Source organism: Vipera ursinii (assembly GCF_947247035.1).
Source record: "Vipera ursinii genome assembly, chromosome: 1".
In the NCBI taxonomy this organism is placed as follows: domain Eukaryota; kingdom Metazoa; phylum Chordata; class Lepidosauria; order Squamata; family Viperidae; genus Vipera; species Vipera ursinii.
The window spans coordinates 239,972,080-239,989,052 of record NC_139512.1 but is presented as its reverse complement, the minus strand read 5'-3'; the positions used below and the strand labels follow the sequence as shown (position 1 = coordinate 239,989,052).

At 38.8% G+C, this 16,973-nt stretch overlaps 1 protein-coding gene across 1 annotated transcript in view; it reads right to left on the bottom strand.

The window, feature by feature from the left end:
* Positions 1 to 16,973, bottom strand: part of DOP1A (DOP1 leucine zipper like protein A) — an 83,785-nt gene that overhangs the window by 38,827 nt on the left and 27,985 nt on the right. The window contains exons 8-16 of the mRNA XM_083376949.1: positions 16,126 to 16,235; positions 14,320 to 14,428; positions 12,253 to 12,373; positions 11,280 to 11,399; positions 10,200 to 10,314; positions 8,284 to 8,514; positions 5,391 to 6,024; positions 3,086 to 3,360; positions 1,049 to 1,201 (exon numbers count right to left, since the gene is read on the bottom strand). Coding sequence (XP_083233075.1) covers positions 1,049 to 1,201; positions 3,086 to 3,360; positions 5,391 to 6,024; positions 8,284 to 8,514; positions 10,200 to 10,314; positions 11,280 to 11,399; positions 12,253 to 12,373; positions 14,320 to 14,428; positions 16,126 to 16,235 — 1,868 coding nt within the window. The remainder of the gene's footprint in view (positions 1 to 1,048; positions 1,202 to 3,085; positions 3,361 to 5,390; positions 6,025 to 8,283; positions 8,515 to 10,199; positions 10,315 to 11,279; positions 11,400 to 12,252; positions 12,374 to 14,319; positions 14,429 to 16,125; positions 16,236 to 16,973) is intronic.

Sequence of the window (16,973 nt, the reverse complement as noted above, 5' to 3'; positions counted from 1 at the left end):
ACATCTCCTCCAAAAGGTCGAGGAGCTATTTTGACAGTTTTAAGATCTACACAGTATCCAACTAGTCCATTTCTGCTGAAAGGATTTCTGACATCAGGTGATCTGATTCTTCCTCACATACCTCAAAAATCTGCTCTGAAGGGAACTGGAGGACTTTCCAGAGCAAACTCTAAAGTGCATGGGGGCCTACAGGAAGGGGTGGATGGAGGCTCATACAATGAATGCCCACCTAAAATTCTAAGACAGAAAACAATGAGAGTCTCACATAGCAATTAATGTGCCAGATCTGGGCAGGTACAATCTAAGTCCAACTCCCATTTAATAACAGAACTTACTAGGTGATAGAATTTACTAGAGGTTGAATAAGTCAGGACCAATAGCCCTGTTTCAGTAGAACATACTTCACAAAGTGATGGTTGCAGAAATTGAGTACAGACATGGGTGCCATCTCAAGCCCTCAGAAAAGCAGGATATAATTTACCAATAATAAATGAATAAACAAGATTACTACATAAACTTATAAGTGAAGAAAACTGTCCAAACAATGATCAAGGCATTTCTAAATATTAGAACTCTTAACACTAATCCTAATGGAAAAAAAAACCAGCTATCACAATTTGATTTCAGTAGTACAATGTGATCCTAAATACATTACTTAGAAAGAAATTGGAAGTGAAAATATTCAGAATTGTTTCTCGACACATTTGCGAGACTGACACTATAAACTGTTCAGCTCAGACTGCGAGTATTTTGCCACCTGAGGTGGGTGAGCTTGTCATACGTAAAAAATTAGACTGTTATTTTAACTATTTCATACTGAAGGTACCATCATGTAAACAATGAATAAAGCTATTCAGATTGCATCTGGGGCGGGGAAGAGAAAAAAGAGAGGAATGACGTGAACAATCCATTTAAGAAGTAAAACTAAAGGTTGCACCAGAACAAAGTTAGAAGAGCAATCCAGGCTGCAAGGATCACCAGAAGAAAGTAAATATGGGAAAGGAGGTTAGAAGAGGACACTATTCAGAAGAAAAGGAGAAAGGTTTACCTTGTCTCTGTGGGTCAGCTGTTGACTGATAACATCCTCACAAATACTAGAAGACGGAACTAGATTGTGCAACTGGAAAAAAAGCTCCACACTCTTCTGATGGTATTGGGGGGTCCCATCACCCAGTTGGTCCCATAAAGTTAATGCCACACGCTTTGGAAAGTAAAACAGAATAATCACATATATAACAGCCTTTGATGATTATTATTTTTTTAAAAAAAGTTTCATTAGTGTTACCACTGAGTCATACCCTTTGGATGTTCTGTTTCAGCTATTGATAAAGGTGCTAAACATTTCTGCTTGAATACAATGTATTCTTGTATTCTTATACAAGAGGAAGGCACTTTTGTGTGCACTATAGATCAGCATAATGCTATGGCTAAAGTTCCCACTCAATGATAGAGCTCTGTGAGTGACTTCAGATTAACCATTTCTTCCTTAGCCATTTTTTTCTAGCAGGATTGATAGGGTGAAGATCGCATATGATACTCATGTATGATATCTTGAGTGAGATACAAACAGATAAACAAATAGCAGATTCAGCCATAGTTTCATTCCATACAGCATTAACCTTGTGAACTCGCAGGCTTCCTCCTTCCGTTGTATATTCAAGATGGACAGTATTTAATATTTATTTGTTATGTATGGGTAGGGGCGTGGGTCTATACATATGTTGTATGTAGTATGTTTTAGGTGTGTGTCCTGTATGTGTTTCACTTTGAGAGTGGGCAACTAAATTTCATTTTTGATGTGTGCCGTTGTGCCCACGGTAAAAAAAATGACAATAAAGGTTATCTTATGAATATCCAGCATCGATAGTGCAGTCAATTCCCCCCAACTCCAGCTCCATATGCCACATCCCACAGCATTCTACAATCCTGTAGCCAGTTCAGAGGAAAGCCTTTTCAGAGAGCAGAGGAAGAAAAAGCCCCAGTGAATAAAAATAGTTTCACTCATGATTTTTCACCCCACCCTATATAAAGCCTAGAAGTAAATGTTATAAAATGATAATTCAAACTAGAAACAGTTTTGTATTCCAACTAAATTTCTTAGAGAATTATACTTTACAATGAATCTCAGCAGCATTATTCTGATAAATCTACTCAGCAAAATAATATCAATTTTTAGTCTGCAGGGAAAAAAAAAGAATAAATTAGTACACTGCCAAGGAGAGGGGCAGCTTTAAAATAACAATAATAAAAGCTACAACAACTAACAACACGTTGGATATCACTATTGTGGAAAAGAAAAAAAAATGTCTGGTTCATTGATATTGCAATACCAGGTGATGCACGAATTGAAGAGAAACAGGTAGAAAAAAATAACGAAATATAGTGATTTGCAAATTGAAGCTGAGCGAATGTGGAGGAAGAATTTAATGGTTGTGCCAATAGTAATAGGAGCCCTTGGAGCAATACCCAAAGGGCTGCCTAGATACATGGAAATTTTGAACTTATTAGACCTAAATATTCCGCCTTTGCAAAAAAAAACACCCATCCTACTCAGAACTGCCTATATCCCCAGACATTATCTTAATACCTCTTAGGTCCTTGGTTAGGACGTGAACTGTTAAGTTTGTAACAGTCTCAGACTGTGAATCCAATTGAAAATTAAAATAACAATAATAATAACAACAATTACAGTAACAATAACGATATTAACAATATATTTGTTATGAGTAACAATCTTTAAAAATAACCCTGAAAGCCATAAACAGGACAAATTCCTAAAGAACTAAACTTAAGAATGAAAGAAATGCTGAGTTTCCTAAAGTGAAAACAGTTTTAGTCACGGAACAGGGAATCAGAGTGATTCCCCCTCCTGACCCTTTCTCCTATAGCTCCCCATAAATCCTCAGAAATTGTTCTGGAGGCTCCCCAAATTGGCTCTGATAGGAAAGTGGGAGGACAAGACAAGGAAAAAAACCCAAGGGAAATTTTGTTTACCTAATGGTACAAATACTATTGTTGATGCTGATAACACAATCACTCCAAATCAGTTCTTAACTATTAAAATGTTATGAATGATCTCCCGTACCTTGAAAAAATCTGTCTTTTCAGCCATGTATCTGAGGTGGCCTTGATTAAGAGGAGGTCTGATAACAACAGCTACTCTTCCCTGGTTTGGACTCAGTGGTTGCGCTGTTTCTACACTATTCCGGTTTTCTCCAGTGACAACAGCAATTGACTGAGACAATCCAACTAAGTCCATTATTAAAGAAATAGTAATGCTTTGGACACCAAAATCATTTGCTTGCCTGCAAGCATTCATAAGGGTCTGGAGCCACAAAAGGGGCTGCTCTTGCTCACAATCTGGAAAGAAAGAAATATATTTGTGCTATATAAAAATATAAAAGCATTACCATATCTGACACACATCTGGATAATATTTTTTACATCTTGCTTATCTACTCAACTATCCCGAATATTACATGACTTCATTTATAGTTCTGGGAAAGCCAGTAAAATGGATAACGAAAAAAAGAGCCTTTCAGCTTGGGTAACTTTTAGTGAAAGGCAAGATGAAAAGGCCATTCAGCTTAGAGAATTCTAATCAGAAAATAATTTGTTTATGATTAATTATGCCTATTTATTTATTTATTTATTTATTTATTTGGTTTATATACCGCCCTATTCCCAAAGGACTCAGGGCGGTTTACAAGGCAAAATTTAAAAACAATCCAATATAAAATTAAAATAAATTAAATTAAGTCTAGCCGCAAAAATTAAATCACAATTTAAAAATATTAAACCCCTCAGTCCAGACCAGATAGCTCAAAGAGCCAGGTTTTTAGGTCCCAGCGAAATGAACGAAGGTCGGGGGCAGTCTGGAGTTCCGTTGGCAGTTGATTCCATAGGGCAGGCGCGCCCACAGAGAACGCCCTCCCCCTGGGGATCGCCTATCGGCAATCCTTGACCGGCGATACCCTGAGGATACACCACCTTTGCTATCTTAGCAAGTAAACTTCAGTTTTGAAACTTACCACTCTCATTTACAGATGCTACTAAAAACAGAAGTGGAACTGGAAGAGTTGTGTCTGAATTTTCAGACCTATATTAATTTATAAAGATAATAACTAAAAACTAGGGATAAAATATTTCATTCCAGGTTCTTGATGGACATGTAACATTATGGTGCACCGAGCTTTTGCAGATATAGCAACTATACATATAGCAACTATATATGGAAAAAGCAAAAGCCAACAAATACAAAAAGTAATCAGTGGCCAAAAGCACTGATGTTAATACTTGAATGTGAATTCAAGTGCCAGATAAGGAAAAACCCAGACTGATTTATTATAACATTTCCTGAATTTAGGCACAGAATGCTGAATATATAGTATTAAAAAGAGCATCAGATGTCAGATGTAAGAATGAACTGTGGAGAAGAAACTGAGACTCATTTTTAAGAATCTAGAACAGCTTTCCACAAATCAGAGACATCAAGATGTGTAGATTCAACCCCAAGAATTCCCCAGTCAACATGACCCTTGCTGAAAATTATAACAGGAGTCATCACATCTGGAAATCCGAGGTTGATCTAGAACATGATCAAAGAAGAAAAACTCCTAGAACTCTTGAATATTAATAATACTATACTATTATTAGTCTCCTCTCCATTGAAAAGATTTAATTTCAAGTCTATAACCAAAAGCTTTTCATTATGTTAACAAACCCTTACTCATGTTGATGTATGCCACCCGGATTCCACTACTGCAGGGCAATTTATAAATTCAAATATTTTTTTTTAAATGTAGCTTGGACTCTGCAGCCAATCAGTCTATTGCAAGGCATACTTTATGGCTACTATGTTGTGGCAGCAATGTTTGTTATATAGCACCTCTACTTCTTTCATTTCTAGAGAAACCTGAGTGTCTGGGGCTTGAACAACTGGTTGACTAGGTTTCTGGGTTTTCCCTAAACAGGGAAAATAGTTTGACCAACAATCAGATTAAACTATGCTTGATTTTATTAGTAGGTCCAAACAACATACTTCTCTGATTAATTGTGTTATGCAAATCTGACCAATGTCAGCATGTCAAAAACAGGCACTAAAATGTAAAGATGTGCATTTAGCTCAATGTCATCTCTACTCTTATGTACACTAATATGTTAAATACTCATTAGTTTGGAGCAGACTTCAAACTGATTCTCAAAATTATGTCTCAGCATTATCTCTAACTTCTATGTTCTAATTTCCCATACAAAGCAACCGTTGTTTTCTTTACTTATGCAAAGCAGGGAACAAAAAGCAATGCAGAAATAATCTCCCTCTTCCCTCCAATTCCCATGGTTCAGTCAAACATATAAAAACTTAAGATATCCTATACATAATGACTCACCAACGTCTGCTTTCTCTGCATGAATTTCAGAGGGATGGTTTCCTTCTGCAATGTAAACTGGGAAACTTGAGCATTCAAGAAAGAGCTGACATGCAGCAATGAATGCAGAGTGGTACTCTTTTGGCGTTGTCTTCTTAGCTGTTTTTCCCCCTCTGGATGCATCTCCTTGCGACTCTCTTGTGCATGGTGCAGTCTCTCCTTTCCCTCTTACAAGGTCCTCCTGAATCCCTGTGGCCAAAGGCCGAGACGATGAATTGCTTGGAATGATGTAGAGGTTGATAAATCTGGTTAAAAACTGTTGGGCATATTCCAAACAGCACTGCATTGCAGTCTTTTGAATTGTCATTGTCTTCCCACTTCGAGATCCTGTCCCTTGGGTCCACTTGGAAGGAGGCTGTACGATGGTTTCCTCTGAACCCACTGTTGAGGCAGACTCTGTCTCGGAGGAGGCACTGCCCATAAGGGGGATGGTAGGTACTCCAGGACCCCCACTCAACATCCTGTCAATCTCCTCAGTTGTATCTGCCTGGTATTGTACAAACTCAGTAAATCCACTTTCAGATGACCGACTGCTTGGGGGATTTTCTCCATCCTCAAATGCATCATTGGGATTTTCAACAGCAACTAATGGCATCTACTCAAGACAGAAGAAGATTAAGATTTAAATAACATAAAATAGCCCTTTTTAAAAAAATTACAAGTGAAAGGCAACTGCAAGAGTACATTTCTTTTACTGACTGTATTCTTCCACAATTGATTTTAGAATTTTAATGATCCTCATTCTCAATTTACAAATCCCACATAAAATTTAGAGTGAGGCAATCCTGTTGAACACTATGTGGTTTCTGCATATTAGGTAAAGGTAAAGGTTCCCCGCACATGCGTGCTAGTCGTTTCCGACTCTAGGGGCCGGTGCTCATCTCCGTTTCAAAGCTGAAGAGCCAGAGTTTGTCCGAGGATATCTCCGTGGTCATGTGGCCAGCATGACTAGATGCCAGAGGCGCACAGAACACTGTTACCTTCCCACTGTAGTGGTCCCTATTTTTCTACTTGCATTTTTACGTGCTTTCGAACTGCTAGGTTGGCAGAAGCTGGGACGAGTAACAGGTGCTCACTGTTACGTGGCACTCGGGATTCGACCCGCCAAACTGCCGACCTTCTGATCAACAAGCTCAGTGTCCTAACCCACTGAGCCACCGCGTCCCTTCTGCATATTAGAATAACACAAAACAGGATGATAAAATCCGCCTAATAAATTAAACCACAACTAAGTAAAATCTGACTGAATACTAATGTATGAGAAACTTTGAGTCTGAACTATTTGAATCAAGTTGAATATGACTCTTAATGATTTGATGCACCTTGATAGCAAATTACATACAAAATGATATATTTGAATCTACAGAAGTGTTTAATAAATCCAAAGCCTTCCTGTTCTGTTTAGTACCAATGAATTACTGTGATTCTCTCTCCATATAATTTTACCTGGTTTGCCTTCAGTTTTGCAGGCCACTTTGTCAACAAAGCCTGCCAAAACAGGCTTCTGCAAAAGGCTTCATATTAACCAGTAAAAGGAAGGCTTTTGTCTAATATATCAGAGTAGTAGAGTTCCTATACACAGAGGACAAGCGGTGGTGCAACTCAAGAACCAAATATATCTGTGTCTTCAGAGCCTGATTTTCTTTTAGCCTAGAGGCTAGATGAAGTGCTGTTGGCTGTGATATAATCCTGTCTTATTTTCCTGAAAATAGTTTCTTCTGTTTTCAACTTTGTTTTTCAACTTATGAACTGACAAAATTAAAATATGCCAGGTCTGCACTTATGCTTCCATTTATAACAAAAACTGACAACCTTTTAAAATATAGTCGATCGGTAATCATAATTATCTGACTAAATTATATATTTATATTTAATAGGTTCAAATGCAAAACAAAATTATGAGAAAGTCAAATTATGCATACTTGTTACATTATTATGTTATTTTTTTATTTTTTTATTTTTAATTTTTTTAATTTTGTACACATTTCAATTCCCACCCCCCCAAACTTATTTTTATCTCCCACCGTCCTAACCTTTCCCTGTAACTTTGAAATGACAGACATCGACAACTGAACAGGTTATCAAGACTAAGGTTTCATTATTGTCTTTAGTTTCAGGGAAAGGTGGTATTGCTCTATGGGCTGTAAGGGCAGGAAATGACTTCTAAACTTTCTTCTGTTACTAGAGACAATGAAAACAAGCTTCCAAGCTATGTTGCTGTTGAACATAGAGTACCAAAGATAGGCTTTTAGCACAGAAAATGCACAAACAAGATAAGATCTTAGAGACAGTGATAACCCACCTGTTCTTCAAGGTCGCCAACTTTCAAGCAGCAGAATAATAGTTAAATTGACAGCATATCTTGGGGAGCAACTGCGGTCGGTGTCAACTTCCCTCCGCCCAGTACGCTCCCACAGAGAGGGCCTCCTCAGGGTGCCACCGGTCAAAGAATGTCGACTGGTGGCCCCCAGGGGGAGGGCGTTCTCTGTGGGCGCGCCGGACTTATGGAACCATCTTCCGGTCGAGCTCCGGATGGCGCCTGACCTCCGCTCCTTCCGGTGCGATCTCAAAACCTACCTTTTTGAACAAGCTGGCCTGGCCTGATGGGATGGGGTTGGGTTTTATTAATCTGTTTTAATCTATTTTAATGTGTGTTAACTTATTCATGGGCATTTTTTAATCGTTTTTAATTTTTGTATCTTGTTTTTTAATATGTATTGCCCTGTTCACCGCCCTGAGTCCTTCGGGAGAAGGGCAGTATACAAATAAAATTAATAAATAAATAAAATAAATCTTTTTTTAAAAGCTAATAATCTGTAATCTTTAAAGAAAGCAATGGCATCTGCAGAGTTACCTTTTTCTCTTCCCATTCTTTGAGAACATTGTGTCTGTTTGGTAACTGCAGGACACCATCAGTACCAGGAGATAACAGGGGAGGTTGAACTTTGCTAAGAATCTTTGAGCAGAGTTTCAAGGAATCGGTCAGCTCGCACAAGTGCAGTGTCTGAAGATGGCTCGTCAGTGCAGAGATCATTCTAAGTAAAAGCTGAGGCAGATGTTCTGTTTGTATTTCAATATACGTTTCCTAAAAACAAAGTAAAAAGCACATGATTAAATCACCCCTCTTTGATTAATCTAGTGAATTGCAACTTCAATGTAAATGGGCAATCAAATTCCAGAAATTGGATTTTTTTTTAAAAAAAAAAGATGTAACACATCAAGTGATACTAATAACTTAATCCAGAAGACTGAGATACCATTCCCAGACTTCTCTTTAATACTGGAAAACCCTACTAAATTTGATAGGTTATAACCCAGGGGCCTGGGGATGGTAGGGGCCAAAGCAAATAGACAGGCATGAACCCCTTCTAAAACAGGGATTTTAAGAGCAACAGAAACTGCCACTGTGTTGCTTTTATTGATTTCCCCCCTCAGTTCTAGTCAACACAGTTTCGTTCAGGGGTGTCAAACTCAATTTCATTGAGGGCCGCATCAGCATTGCGGTTGCCCTCAGGGGGCCAGGTGGGTATGGCCAGGGTGGGCGTGGCCTACTGGGTGGGCGTGGCTAGAGTGCATATGGCCTACTGGGTGGGCGTGGCCAGCTCTACATCATTTGCATCAAGGGTGCCTATGGGGGCCTGGGCAGGAGTGGGACAGATCTGAGGGTCTCTGGGCCAGGGCCAAGGCAGTGGGGGCCGTTCCCTCACTGTTTCCAGGATGGCTTCGCGGGCCACATGAAACCACTTTGCGGGCCGGATCTGGCCCCCGGGCCTTGTGTTTGACATGTCTGGTTTAGCTGATTCAAAAAAATTCCTGAAAAGATGGAGGCTTTAGGAGCCGGGTGGGAACTGAGAAGATGTCAGAAGAACAGAAGGAAAGGGAGGGTGTTTTCAGAAGACTTACATGATACAGCCTTATATCCTACACACATTCTTCACATCTATTTACAGAGAAATATACAAAAACATATTCTAGCACACAAGAGAAATCAGCAGAACCTTTAGAAAATTTCAGAAGCGACGACTTTTGAGTAACTCTCATGCACTTTTTAAGACTTTCTTTAAAGGAATGAAAACATTATCTGGATAATTCCTCAAATCAACATACGGTTCATTGACAATATGAAAAAAATATTCACATATTATAAATATTTTATTTATTCTGTTAATAATACTCACTTGAAAACAAGTTAATAATGGAAACTGATAGGTCAAAAACGATGGTCTTAGACTAGCAATTTCAGTTTTCTCACAACAAATTTTACAAAATATATATTGTCAGATGTGCGCACAAAAGATTGTTTTTCATTAAAAAAATACAGTAAGAATGCCATACCTGACAAAGCACTCTCATACTTCTAGTAGGCTTTGAAATGAAAAAAGCAAAGAATTTGAAGATACAAGAAAGATAATAGGGAAAAGGCATTTTCAAGAGCCTGCATTAACATATATTGTTATCTAACAGGTAGTTGTGATACATGCAAAAGAACTACTGCTATTTAGCAGATTTAACAACAAAAATAATCTACAGTCAGAGCAGAATAGTAATGAGAAATTTAAAAAAGAGAAATTACCGTGACAAGAAATAAAACAGATCCTACACATAAAGACAAGTCTCCATCTTATAACCTTTAATTGTCAGTACACTGAGAGCCTATAATATTGCTTGTTATGCGCCTTAAAGTCAAACACTTCTCCAGCCCATCTATTTTATAAAACAAAAGAGAACTATTAGGAAGACTATAGTCAGAATGAACAAAGGGAATCTTACCAAAGAGACTATATCCAACAAAAAATCAACCAGAAGGCAAAAGTTGGTAAGAGGGAATTCAGCAGGTTCACTAGCACCTCCAGGCACAGCCTGTAACCGAGCATGCAGAGTCCGCCTAGGAATTCAAGCATAGTTTATGCATTGGTAGCACAAGCATCTGCAGGACTAGAAACTGTAAGTAGATTTTGTAACTATTTCTTAAACTATTATTTTAGAATGTTATAAACATGGCCTATAACTCTTTATGTTATAAATATGGTTATGCTTGTTTTAAAAGACTCATCAATGTTTTAGGTATTTGCATTTAAGTTTTTAACTTTTTTTTAAAAAAATTGAATTGTTGTTTTAGCTGTCGTCAGCTGTTGAGAGTCGCTTAGGTGAGATAGACAGCACTACAAATCAAATCAACCAATCAGTGGAAATTACAGAACCGTATTTCAGTTACAAAAAACAACAACCCCTCTTCACATATATTTTTTTAAAATCAGAATTTCAAAGAAGCAATTAAAAATTTGTGTTTTTCTTTAATCACTATTATTATTTCCCATGGATTAGGCTGCCCCTGAATCCTCTGCCCTTTACAAACTCATACACTATTTTGCAGAGTTCCCTAACTCTCCAGAATAACTTCTGAAAGGGCAAAAGTTTTAGCAGGGAATTAAAAATCACATCCTGTCATTTCCCCCCCCCCCAGGAAAAAGACCCCTATACAGAATCATGTTTCATAACCTTCAGCACTGACTGCTAACGTGCATCTGAATGGATTATTATAGACTAAGCACACTGTACACTTACACATATCCTAAAACCAGTGCCTTTCACTAGAGTGAAGTATATTGTGAAGACCATCAAGACAGAAATTATGGGATAGCACGGCCAGTGCACACTCTCAAAAGAATAAAGTGACACCTTCCACATCAGCCCTCCCCTTCTAAAAGACACATCCCTTTTGAATATTTGGAATTATGCAGCTTTTCTTTCCTACAGATCAGAAATGAACCAGTTCTTTTATTTTCTCAAAGAATATGAAACCCTATTTATAAAATATACCTTTTCAACAGTTATTGAAATGTATCTTACCTACAGCATTCTTCAAACCAACGGGCAATGTAGTCCCACATGTAATAAGGCTCAAAAGAATTAAACAGAAGATTGGCAGTTTTAATCAGCTCTGCTGTTTTCTTATTTTCCCTCAATTTGCTGAAAGAAAAACCCAACAGCTCAGTGAAATATGTACATAGTCAACCATCTACCGTATATTCCTGATTCAAACTTATTTCTTTGTTTCTTAACAGCAGTGCTTCATTTTATTACCATCTTTTCCTTCTGGGTTTTTTGGTTCTCTCTCACTTTTACTATCTTTTCCACATAGGACATTTCATAATACTTCCTTCTATATTAAAAAGTGTTCAAAATGTGGGCAAAATAAAAGTGTCTGCTGCCCGCCACAAACTTCCTGGAACTCATGTATAAGAAAGTGGCTGAAGAAGTTTAAAAAATTACTCTTTCCCTGATAACAACTTTTCAATTTTAACTTCATGAAAGTGATAAGAAGTAGTGCTAGTAGAGCATTAAGGCCCAAAAGAGTACAATAAGGTGGCAGAAAACCAGAGACAAATAGGATCCTTACTAATGACTTATGGCACTTTCTAATATTAGCCAATCATTACTGAGCAAGTGTAACCTGGTTAATCTGGTTTGTATTCAGAAGCTAACTGGGACTCTGGGTAATATCTGGATTGGGGACCACCTGGAAATATCGGAGCTGCAGACTCAACTAAGAAATCAAAACATATATCAAAAGAAGGCAATGGCAAACCTCCTTGTGGGGCCAAGAGGGAAAAACGTCATAAAAATTGTCCAAAATCCACAATGATCACCTGCTTTGTGAAAATGTTTTTCCCCCTCAATTATCTGCATTTTTTTTGCCCAACCGGCATGGAAGCCTGCTATTCACAGAAATCTAATTAACAGCAGCCTTATGTTTCTGGGAGAAACTGAATGATTAGGACCATGGCAGCAATTTCTTTCTTTCCCCCCCACTCCTAATCACCTGCTTAGTTGAGAATGATCCTTACTGAAGGAAGACTCCATCTGAAGATCCAGTTCCGCTTTGCACTGAGTGTATAATGTCCTAAATACTTCAATTAGTACATCTTCTAATATTACAGGTCCTAAAAATAAGGGAAAGAATTGCAATTATATTGATAAATTATCCTGCACTATATGTATTTTATTGATAGTAACAGATTTTCGGAAATCCTGAAGAGATTTGATCAACATATTTTTGCTACTATTGAACTGCTGAGAACAGAATCTTTGCAATATAAAGCTGATTCTTACAAGGCAAACAAATAATTGTGCATTCACCATATATATGTTTGCTGGCTTATGTTTCATTGATTTCAATTACTAAGTGTAATTATCTGAAATGATCCACTGATACAGTTGAAAAGTGTTTACATGCACTTTATTCCAGGAATTTATGTCACTAATATTATGAAACTGATTGACTGGGCAAAATAATTTTTACACTATTAGCTGAAATAAAAATTTATTTATTTATTTATTATTGGGACTTATATGCCGCCCTATCTCCCGAAGGACACAGGGGGGCTAACAACAATAAAACACAATAATACAAACGTTAAAAAAAGATTAAACTAACAAGCCCCAGTGATAAAATAATAAAAACATTTTCTTTTTTAAAAACCCCTATCATCAGTCCAGGTCAGCCTGAAGGAAAAGAAATGTTTTGAGGTCGCGACGAAAGGACCGGAGATCCGGGGCCATCCGGAGCTCAAGGGGAAGCTGATTCCACAGGGCAGGCGTTCCCACAGAGAAGGCCCTCCCCCTGGGGGTCGCCAGCCGACATTGCCGATGGCACCCTGAGGAGGCCCTCCCTGTGTGAGCACAGCAGGCGATGGGAAGTCGTTCCTGGCAGCAGACGGTCCTGCAAATATCCCGGGCGTAGGCCATGTAGGGCTTTATAGGTAAGAACCAGCACCTTAAATCTCACCCAGAGGGCAACCGGTAACCAATGCAGCTCACGCAGGAGGGGTATAATATGGGAGTATCGGGATACTCCCATCAGAACCTGTGCGGCCGCATTCTGCACCAGCTGGAGCCTCCGGGTGGTCAAGGGCAGCCCCATGTAGAGAGCATTGCAGTAATCTATACTGGAGGTAACGAGCGCATGAGTGACCGTATGTAGAGCATCTCAGTCCAGATAGGGGCGCAACTGGTGCACCAGGCGAACCTGGGCAAAAGCCCCCCTGGCCACAACTCCTATATGATCTTCAAAACTGAGTTGTGTATCCAGGAGGACGCCTAAGTTGCGCGCCCTATCAATGGGAGGTAACACCTCTCCTCCCATAACCAAAGATGGAACCTCTTGGACTAAATTAGACCTTGGAAGTATGGAAGGCTGAGTCAACCTTGAGACAGTGAGATTTGGGCTGCCAATCTGCTGGCAGCTGGCAGTCAGCAGAAGTAGCCTGCACTACTGTGTTCTAACCACTGCACCGCCACGGCTCTTAGCTTACCTATCTTACTTATCAATGATAGGTTCTTACCTATCATTGTGTTTGTTTTATGAATTCTTAACACATGCATATTACCATCTGTAATTTAATCTACAATCTTGGTTATCTCTAGTGCTATTTTTCTTGTATTATTTATATGATGTAAATTTTTACTGAGATTTGACACGAAATTTGTCTGCTGATGTATCTCGTTGCATTTACATCCCTACAGTGCTAGACAGCTGTTAGATACCCTAATAATTTCCCATTATTGTTACATAAGCACAATTTTAACTTTTCCCAGGACTCCTCTGGAGCGACACCACCCTTCCCTATGACAATAACTCTGCACCACCAATCTACATGGTAATAGGCTGGCAACAGCATTTGAAGACGGGACAAGAGGAGCAGTAATTTGAATATCAAGAGAAGGTAAGGAGGAAAGGTTGGCTATAAAATCAGGACTACTGCTTTGTTTATAGTGTATGAACACATGTACTCAGAAAGTCCAAGCTAGTTTTTTTTTTAATTCAGGTTCCAGTCTAATGCAACGTTTGCCATATGCTCAAACACACTGCCAATTAAATTTTAGTTACCTAGCTCAGGTTTGTCCAGTAAACTGATAAGAATCCGAAAAGGCTTTAGATCTTGCATCAATGTGCTCTCTTTGCTATGCACATTGACTTGCAGAATTCCCACCATAGCCTGTAAGATAAAATACTTTAGAATCAAAACATTTTATGCATTTACGAGAATTCTGGCTAAATACAAGGTCACATACAAATCTGGTTAATGGACTGTACTAAGTTATGGTTTGCTTAACCATGGAAGGAATCCATGGAAGGAATTTAACTTAAGAAAGGGTTGTGGAAGACAGTTACTTATTCCCCTTCCTTTATGCTTCCACTACTGCCATTCACTCTTCACAGGGTTGCCAATGAAGACCACCTTAAAACTACCACGGGTGCAAATGGAGTTGCCTACATGCTTACTGGACAATCAGGGCATTGCCACATAAACTTTCTGTTATGGGATTTGTTTGCTTCCAAGGGCAATATGAAGTGCTGATTAACATTTGTAAATTCTTAAATGTCTCAGGGCCTGGGTAATTTAAAAGCTGCCTATTCCAAGTGAATTCTGCCCACCCAATCTGATTGAATAAAGTGCCTGCTGAAAGTTAGAGGAGACAAGAAGGTGGACATTTTGATAGCTCCCTTCTCTTGAAACAACTTACTCCCCAGGGAAGTTTGGCCCTCATTCATGGTTAACTACAGAATCAAGACCTGGATTTTCCAGATGTCCTATGATATTTAAACAGCTACACAAAGATCTGCACCATTACTGTTGTTACTGTTACTATTGTAATACTATTACAAAACCATTGTATTGCTATTTGTATTGCAGCCTGATTATTTTATGCAGTGTTTAGAACTTCTGCAGTAAGGCAGTTAATAAATCTAACAGATATTTTTTTGGGGAAGAGCAAAATCCATTATGATCTTCCTCAGTAGGAGACCTTGCTGCGTGTTCACCCTTTCTGTTTATAGAACCAGCTTGTGGGTGTGGGTGTACCTGGGTGTGTTTTGAATACATTCATGGCATTCTTGGAAACTGAACTGTGTAGTGTGTCCCAACAACCCTAAGACAAATTAAAACTATTCTGTGAAAGGCCCAACAGAGACTCCACTTCCTCAGGGTCTTGCGGAAGAACAGGGTAGAAAAACGGCTAATGACTTTCTTCTACCAGTCTACTATAGAGAGCATCCTCTTACACTGTATTGTGGTTTGGTATGCTGGCCAGACAGCAGCGGATAGGAAGATATTACAGAGGGTGGTGAGCACAGCACAAAACATTGTGGGCTGTCTCCTGACACCACTGGATGACATTGCCAGGGCTTCTTGCCTTGGAAGAGTGAGGAAAATTCTCAGGGACGACTCACACCCTGGTCGGTACCTCTTTACTCTCCTACCATTGGGTAGGAGATACAGAAGTGTAGCCAGCCGTACCAACAGGCTGAAGAACAGCTTCTATCCATGGGCTGTAAGGCTCCTGAATGGGAAATAACTCTATGTATGATTGACTTGCGAGGCTGGTGTGTTGTGCAATTAGCTCACATGGTGTAACAAGATGGTGGGTTTGTTGTCACTGTGAGTTGTTGGGGGGGGCATGAAGGGAGGCTCAGCCAATCTCACTGTACACGTTGTACTTTGATAATAAAAAGGTTCATTCAAGAACACTTTCTATATCACATTACATAACTGACAATCCATGATCAGTTTAATGTGATTTGCCAAGATTTATTTCTGACGCTACAGCAAAAAAGCTCACACCATGATCAACTTCAGCACTCAGAAAATTATACAACACAGATATGTCTCTCCAACACACACAAACATATTACCTGAACTAGCATTTCCTTAGAGAATGTATTGAAGTAGTATGTTGCATGCTCTTCAGGATTACTATTCCGTGTACTTCTAGGTCCTGTAATAGCCCCATTGTTATCAAAACCTTCAAGCAAAGAAAATAAAAGCCCAGTCAACGCTACGCTTAGGCAAACCAAGAACAAAGAACAGGGAGCACAAGATCGGAGTTATGAGAACTCACCATTTTGCCGTCCAAATATTGTTGGCAAGAGGAAAGACCATTTTAAGTTAAATTTAATAAAAGGAAACTAATTTAATAAGAGCAAAATATCAGGCTGCTTTTGTACCGTATCTATAAAGATTCCCAAGTGTCACAAATAATTTTATGTAGACTTCACACTTTTATTTCACAAGGATTCAAGTCACTGAAATAGTAGCAATTTTGCAAAATGCACATGCACCCATACATTTATATATCTATATCCAAATCCTAAAGGTTTTTTGTGAGGATTACCTTGCCCTAACTCCTACAAAAATTCTGCACTATGTAAATGTACCATAGAGAATCATGATGTAATAAGACTGCAGGTGACACGTTGCTGCCTTAAGCAAAAGCAGATTGTACTCTCTCTGTGCTATGTACAGAAGCTGATTGGTCTGATACCTGCATTTCACTTTAATACCTGGAATGGAACATATCTGAGGAATAATTGTCTACTTAGGGGTGGAAGACAGCCTGGATGGCAAAGGGAGTTCCATCTCTAAGAAAGAAACATAAAACAGTTGGCTAATAAGGAAGAGGTATCCTAATTAAACAAGTGCCCTACTTGTTTTAATTAGGAAGGAGCAGCAATGAAGCAATTAATCCATGCAGTCTTAAAAC